Genomic DNA, 7,950 nt, shown 5'->3' on the forward strand with positions numbered 1-7,950 from the left:
ATCACATTATTTTTTTATTTTTTATATATTTTAAAAAGAAAAATTAAAAAATTAACTTTTAATTAATTTCTCAAAATAGACCGATTGACCTTTTTAACCAATGTTTGAATTTAAAGTATTAAAAAATCTAGTAATTTTCCCATTTTTGTTTTTTTGTTGTTATTTTTTAATTTATCATGCAATTAAATAATTTAAAAATAAATATATACATTCTTATAAATTGATGGGCCGGGTCGGGCCACCTACTCCCTCAATCCATGCCCAGTTTTTCGTCGTGTCCACGGAGAGAGATTAGAGAGGGAGAGAGATGGAGCACGAGAGCTAGAGCAGGAACATGAAGTGTACGGAGGAAATACCCGATGAAGGAGTGATGGATGCCGATGTCGATATGTCTAGGGCTGAAGACGACGATCTCAACTCCAAGGTCCTCTATCTCTCTCTACTCATATGTAATTTGCCCTAATTTTGATGTTAAATAGGACTTGGAGGACATGAAGAAGAGACTCAAGGAGATTGAAGAAGAAGCAGGCGCCCTTCGCGAAATGCAATCCAAAGTTGAAAAGGAAATGGGCGACGTTCAAGGTCCTCTCTCTCTGTTCCTGATCGATCTTTAGTTATGCTACTTTTGTATCAACAACAGAGTTGGATGAATTGTTCAATTATAGTTTTTTTGGTTCTCCGCTTTGTACTTGGTCAGTGATTAATATGAATTAGCATTAATGACGTTGAGGAAATTGAAATTGATGATGAATTGTTCAAATATGCAAAGTGTTGTTAACTTACCATTAATGTTGCTACTTCATATTTATTGGGTTTTGGAGGTATGCTCAATGTTATAAGATTCTTAGACACTGTAATTATGCCTTTATATAATAACTATTGTATAACATGTGCTAAAATCAATTTTTTAATTTTTTTTTTTGCCATATTTGTTCAACATATTTTATTTTATAGTTTAAAATGTTGAATCTTACAATTCTCGATTCAATTTAATTCACGATTCTCAAAATTAGAATTTACATCTTTTATGACACTCGCAATTTGACAACTATGAGTACGTTAAGATTACATTAAAGAAAATTTTAATTCCCTCAATAGCTTAGATCGTAGAGTATATAAATTTTATATAAAAATAAGAATTGAGCTAAAAATAAAAGGGTCTTGTTATGCTTTAAAAATCTATATAAAAAATGAAGTGAATAATGATATATGAAAACCTTAAAAAGTACGTTGCATCACCAAGTCTACGTTAAAAGCATGCCTAAATGAGTTGAACAAAAACATGATATTGAAATGTGATAAGTCAAAAAGAGGTCTGGTTTACAATCAATACGCCTGTTGATTCTGTCAGGATTTTAAACCTTGCTAGAGAATCTTATGTATATCATTTATCTCTTTGCGTCCAGTTTGGCAAACAATATTTGTACTATACTATAAAGGGAACACCCATTTGGTGTCACCTTCCTTTTAAAGTATTGATTTCACCATTTATATTATTTCATTATTTCCAAGTTTGAGGGTAAACAATATATTTCTTCCCTCTCTCCCCTAATTTTGACAAATTTATTACAAATGCCACAACTCCCTCCTCATATATGTAAATACTCAGAGGTATTAAAGTGACAATCATGTGCGTTGTGCGTGAATCACATATTGCCAACCAAAATGGTCATCATCCCATTGAGGCACACTATAAAATATTTTCATTTGTTGAAAATTGTTTCAGAATCTAAGCTATGTTCTTGAAATCTTGAAATTTTGTCATAAAAGCCTTCGAATGTTCCAAATTCATAGCTACAAAAAAAAATAAAATCTTAAGGGATGAAAAGTAGCTTATAATATATGTTTCACATTTGGCTACATTTACCAATTGTGGCTATATCTTTGGGTGTTAATTTCATTTTAAACTTTCCAAATTTTCTTCATCAATGCTCAAAGATGACACAAGCTATGTGATGTTTCATTCCTTATATGAGTAGGCTTCCAAGAATCAAGCTATCCATGAGTAGCTTGGGCTTTATTAGACTACGAGTTTGTTTATACCTGTTTAATAGTTAAAGAAATGAGCTTCAACCTTATTATCTTTGGGCTGGACCCACTTCTTAATGAGTTGTTCATAATAACCCTAGTTTGTCTAGGTTAGGCTCTTAAGATAGATGGGGCCAACCTTAGGTGGGACCGTGTTTTTTAGAAGTGATTTTAATGGTTCTAGTCTTCTACTATGTGTATATTAGGGATTTGATCAAAGAAGAAAAGATGGAAATGCAAGAATACATCGAAGTTAATAGATTTATGAGATTGACTATAAATTAGATTAGACGTAAAGATCTTAAATGAGAAACTTAGGTACAAGACCGAACAACACAAAATGGAATCGAGAAAAATAAGGAAACACCCTTTGCATATATGAAAATGAGTTATTTATCTCAAGTGAAGCGGAATCATTCTAGCATTTGATTGGCTTACAATTTATTTTCCTTCCATATATTTTCTTCTTTGATCCAATCCCCAATTTACATGTAGTTGTAGACTATAAACTTTACAATCATGTCCTAGATGCATTGGCTGAACTATTTTAAGAGGCTAACCTAGACAAAATAGGGTTAATGTGACCAACACACCTGTCAACTCCAAAATCAAATTAATTTACCTATCAAGTCCAAAATCAAATTAATTTGCGCAGCACACTTGTTAACTCCAATATCAAATTTGTGTTAACAACATAACCTTCTATATCTTCCTTTGGCTTCTTTAGATCAACTTCCGTAGATCGACTAGAAAAATAGAAACCCTAAAGGATGAGGCAAAGAGGGCAATCGGTTTTGAAGACACACCGCTCTTTATTTTCATGGTTCAGCCGAACCTTTAAGAGTATGCTCTCTCTCTCTCTTGCTCTATTCTTTAGATCAACTTGCTTGTAATTTTTTTTTTTTATATTGATATTTATTTTTATTTTTTTAAATCTTAAATTAAGATAAAGGAAGAAAAATATTTGTAGCTCATTTAATTATTTGGGCATAGCTAAAGGTAAGCTTGAGTTTTGGTGGACTTCGAACTGTCAAGTTTGAGCTAGATCATATACGATCTCCTAGACCCAAGTTTGAATATTTTATTAGTTTGACAAAGCAAATATTGGACATCTCCACACTTGGCTTGATATGTTCTTCCTAAGAAGCACGTTCCCGACACGTGTTTGACACTCGTCAAAACATGTCCTTTTTTTTTTATAAATAAAAAATAAAAAATCCGGACACTCTTCGGACACTTAGAGGACACACGTGTCCATCGATTGGATACACATGAATAAGTTTAAACTAAACAACTTAAGATATAATAATAAAACAAAAACAATGTAAATTTAAAAAACTAAGTGTTATATTTTTTTATTTTTTTATTATCTTTGAATGATATATTCTTATATATGAAATATAATAAATATTTAAAATTATATATTTCATGCACATCCTCCAAGTGTCGTGTCCTACATTTTTTGAAAATTGGCATGGCGGCGTGTCTGTGTCGTATTCGTGTCGTGTCACGTGTGCGTGTCCGTATCCGTATCCATACTTCTTAGTGTTCTTCTATAACATGAGTGATTAAGTCATTTGTGAATATGTTTCAAAGGAGGAATGTACTGGAGAGTATTATACAGTAATTTTATTAAATAGGGATTTTTTTCCTATTTATACTAGGAGGCATGTTGGCTGCATTGCCATTGTTAACCCCCCCAATAATTAATATTTTCTAATGAAACTATAGCTGATAATCAATGATTTCTCAAGGGACTAACTTTGTTCCACCATGGACAATGCCACTTTTAATTATTGAATTTTTAAAGACTTCTATAGTGCTAATCATTAGATGAGGGAACTATATATTTGTGTTTAAATATGTAATACACAAATTAGTGGTAAGAACCTTCATTTGTATCAAAGAGAGCTCTTAGGACGTTTCTTCTAACATTGGAAAAAAATTGACTGCCATCATAAATACATGCATTAATGCATTTCATATAATGCTTGTGATCTTGCTTTTTCATCAATAGTCATGATGGAGAAACTTAATGATAGATCATTAGTTTCCCACGAGTATCAATACTCATACCAGTGTTTTCAACTGTTTGATTTAAGTATGTCACTCATTTGGAAGTGTACATTCTTAGGAGGTTTCTTCTAACATTGGAAAAAAATTGACTGCCATCATAAATACATGCATTAATGCATTTCATATAATGCTTGTGATATTGCTTTTTCATCAATAGTCATGGACAAACTTAATGATAGATCATTAGTTTCCCACGAGTATCAATACTCATACCAGTATTTTCGACTGTTTGATTTAAGTATGTCACTCATTTGGAAGTGTACATTCTTGTAGACTATTGTAGAGGGCTTGATATGATCCTTACCACTTTGATTTTCTATATTCTTGAATTTGAGGATAAAGTTGTTTGAAATGTTTGGGTTGCCCATTTATTATTATGTCAAAAGAAATTTATCTGCATGATCCTTGCCACTTTATATTCTTGAATTTGAGGATAAAGTTGTTTGATGTTTGGACTGCCCATTTATTATCATGTCAAAAGAAATTTATCCATTTCTTCCTAATACCTTCGTATCTAGATTTTTCAAGGTATGCTGTTGGTGTCAGCATATCTATGTTAATTCATTAATCTTTACTTTTATTATGGGCATGTCTGAAGACTCTTCTAGTCCTGCTACTCAGGCTGAAAAGGAGGTGGTGGATTCACGCTCCATATATGTTGGTAATGTGAGGTTTTACAATCCTTTTTCTTGTTCCAGATCATTTTTATTTTCTTTTTATGTCTTATTAATATAGTCTACAGTTTGAGCTGTCCTTGTTATTTGCATGCTTTTGGTCTACCTCTATTCAATTTGTATATGTCTACAGTTTGAGCAAATTAGCAATAATGATGATGGTGGTGGCGGTGATGGTGTGATTAGTAGCAATAAGCGAATATAGTTGACATGGAGGTGGTGCTATGAGAAAAATGTTGCTCATCATATAATTGCTATGTAATTAGTAGCAAGAAGCAAATATAGTTGACATGGAGGAATATATATTGTTTGTTTGTTACTTTCCCCAAAAAATGATTCTTTCCATTCCACCAAAAACAAAGAGTAAATAATTTAGTAATTTTTATCTCTTTATTTCAAGGAAATGACGATCTATGTAAAAAGAATTAAGAAAGTGGTTAAATTTAGTAATTTTATGTTATCAAATCCGTTTGCATTCAGTTCAAAGTGTTGTAAATGAGAGTTTTTCCCCCCTTCTTAGTCCCACCCCTCTTTGCTCCAAATGCATTCCCTTCTTTGTCCTTTATTATATGTAGTTTACATTAATACCCTTTCACACAAAATACACTCCTTGAAAAAACCAAAATTTCAAGGGTATTAATGTAACTATGTATAATAAAGACAAAGAAGGTAGTCTATTTGGAGCAAAGTGGAGTAGGAATAGCACCTCCCTTGTTATAAAACCTTTTAATTTTAGAGCATGCTTGTGTCCATTGATGTAATGGGGCTGTTTGACCATGTGATTGCCATGGTAGCTTGTTGCATATGTGAATAATCACACGTGATAGATTATCTTCTACATGCCTATCAATATCATTTTACTCGATGGGTTTAAAAAGAAATGTAGCTCATTTAAATCTTGATGCAAGCTTATCACAGTCAGCAAGTTTGTCATTTGTTAAGAATTGCATTTAGGTTTGTTTCAAATTCATTATACATGTTTTGATGCTGAATACTTCCATCTACAATACCTGGAAATGTGTCTGGTGCATCAGAGACTTTTATGCAACCCATCAAGTGTGGAATTAGAGTAAAATAGGAAGGGTTTCAAATAGTCACTGTGGAATCCAGATAATGACTTATAGAAGTCCATCAATGGCTTATCGAAGGGGAGGAAACATCTGTGCGGATGCTCTAGCAAAATTAGGAGCTAATCAACCTGCTGAATTGCTTATTGTTAATGACTCGCCATCGGAAATCCGTAGCACTTTAGTTGCGGATATTGTACCTGGCTGGGGGTGATGGGGCGTAGTCCCGTTTGATGTTTTGTTACTTTCTGTTGTACCCAAAAAAAAAAAAAAAAAAAAAAAAAAGATGTGCAAAGTTCACTCTGTCTGTGTGATGAGTAATGTATTAATATCTTAAATATTTGTTTTAAACTAAAAGAAAGTGTTCTCTTGGGAAAATAAAGGTTTAATCTTCATAACTTGGAATTGTTGCTGTATTTTGTGTACTTGACATTCATCTTGGGGTGTGTTTCTGATTTGGGAAATGAAACGCTACTTCTTCCTATGAATTTGTTGGACCTATTAAGTCAGTCATAGATTCTTTTGTAAATTTTGTGTGTTTTAAATGTAATTTGAAGAACTTGTATATGATGAATCTAGTTGGACAAAACTGGTGTAGTTTGTCAACTTAAGTAAATTTTGTTCCAGTGTCTTTAATCCAGTTTAGTTCTCTTGGATTTACTCCATTGTTAGGGATCTCTTTGTAATTTGCTTTAATGGTATCTATTCCTATTTCCTGAAGCATATCATCTCTCTATGAGTAAACACTAAACATTGTGAAGGAGTGAATAATCATTTTTCTCTTTACTATGATTAAACTTCAGGTAGATTATGTGAGGAGGTCCAACAACACTTCCAATCCTGTGGGACAGTCAACAGGGTCACAATTTTGACAGACAAGTTTGGTCAACCTGAAGGATTTGCTTATGTGGAGTTTGTGAAAATTGAAGCTTTTCAGAATGCTCTTCTGTTGAATGAATCAGAGTTGCATGGCTGCTAGTTAAAGGTCCTTGAACTTACATTGATCCAATTAATTACTTTGCAGAGAGAGATGATTATTTAATATGCAATGGATTCTGTTCTGCAGGTTTCTTCAAAACGAACTAATATTCCAGGGATGAAACAGTATCGAGGAAGGCATCCAAACCCATATATTGGTTTTCGAACACGAAGACCCTTCATGCCTGTTCCACCTTTCTATCCTTCATATGGATACGGGTAAGCATTAGATTTATCTAGGTGCATTTGGGTTCTTGTTAGACAAATGGAAAGTTGGCCATTAATCTAGGTGCTGTTTTGGTTGCTTGCTCGACTAATGGATAGTCGGGAAGAGGAACCTTATGATGCCAATTGCGACTTCAAGATGCCAATTGCGACTTCAATTTTATTTTCTTTTATCCACCAACTCAAGCACAACAATAGTGCATTATTATACTGGTTTTGTTATCGCTTGGTGCTAAGAGAACTAGAGAAAATTATGCCTATCAAATACATATTAGAAAAAAATTACAATGCTGCAATGGTTTACAAGGTATGAATTGTTTAGGTGAGGAATTCAGGCAGATTGATCCAATATAATGTTGTCATGGATGACAAACTTTCATTCACTTGCCTCAATAACATATGAAGGATTCCGTCATATTAGGTACTAAAGATAGCCCTTTATTTGCACGAAGCAGGGAGTGATGGTATATAGAAGTTTTTTAGGTTGGAAGCGCTTATGGGAGAGTGTATTTATTTTATATATCCAATTATTTTTTCCTGCTTAGTTGTATATATGTGTTAAAATATAAATAAATATTAAATATTGATATCAACTACAAATTGTCTTTGTTTAGTTTAAGCAAAATATTATGTAAATAGAAAGTACTAGAATAAATAGTAGTTTTTCTTTTGTTTCTTTGAGATTTGTATGTTTGAGAGGTTCTATCTCAATTTGGAACAATTTTTTTCCTCTATGGGAGAAAGTTTTTTCCAATATAGGAGCGAGTTTGTTACGTAGGAGTGCCCAAACAAATTTCTAAGTAAGATATGTCATCCAAATAGGAATTTCTTGCAACTAATACAGTATGCATTTTGTACACAGAAAGACAGACATGCAACACGGCACGAACACACTGACATGA

The 7,950-nt window shown here is 32.8% G+C and overlaps 1 protein-coding gene across 3 annotated transcripts; it reads left to right on the forward strand.

Annotated features, from left to right (window-relative positions):
• The first annotated feature begins 235 nt into the window (after positions 1-235).
• On the forward strand, positions 236-7,339 carry LOC145788623 (polyadenylate-binding protein 1-like). Of its 3 annotated transcripts, none has more exons than XR_014335471.1 (5): positions 236-424; positions 480-582; positions 4,703-4,770; positions 6,649-6,830; positions 6,912-7,339. XR_014335471.1 is itself a non-coding variant. In XM_082878157.1 (5 exons), exons 1-4 carry the CDS (start codon positions 335-337, stop codon positions 6,822-6,824), a joined length of 432 nt encoding a protein of 143 aa, XP_082734283.1. In that variant the 5' UTR covers positions 260-334; the 3' UTR covers positions 6,825-6,830; positions 6,912-7,339. The 3 variants fall into 3 exon arrangements, 2 of the variants coding, with proteins under 2 accessions (XP_082734289.1, XP_082734283.1); XM_082878157.1 differs by having other exon boundaries at positions 260-424; positions 4,703-4,765; XM_082878163.1 differs by lacking the exon at positions 4,703-4,770 and having other exon boundaries at positions 250-424.
• The last annotated feature ends 611 nt before the right edge of the window (positions 7,340-7,950 follow it).

Source organism: Camellia sinensis, chromosome 1 (assembly GCF_055761805.1).
Source record: "Camellia sinensis isolate YWXY chromosome 1, ASM5576180v1, whole genome shotgun sequence".
Taxonomy (NCBI): domain Eukaryota; kingdom Viridiplantae; phylum Streptophyta; class Magnoliopsida; order Ericales; family Theaceae; genus Camellia; species Camellia sinensis.

Bases quoted from the DNA above. Each gene is read 5' to 3' on its own strand.
- LOC145788623 (XM_082878157.1), top strand. From the start codon at position 335: ATGAAGTGTACGGAGGAAATACCCGATGAAGGAGTGATGGATGCCGAT. The intron at 583-4,702 runs GTCCTCTCTCTC...GCATGTCTGAAG, and splicing joins GGAAATGGGCGACGTTCAAG to ACTCTTCTAGTCCTGCTACT. The intron at 4,766-6,648 runs GTAATGTGAGGT...ATTAAACTTCAG, and splicing joins TTCACGCTCCATATATGTTG to GTAGATTATGTGAGGAGGTC.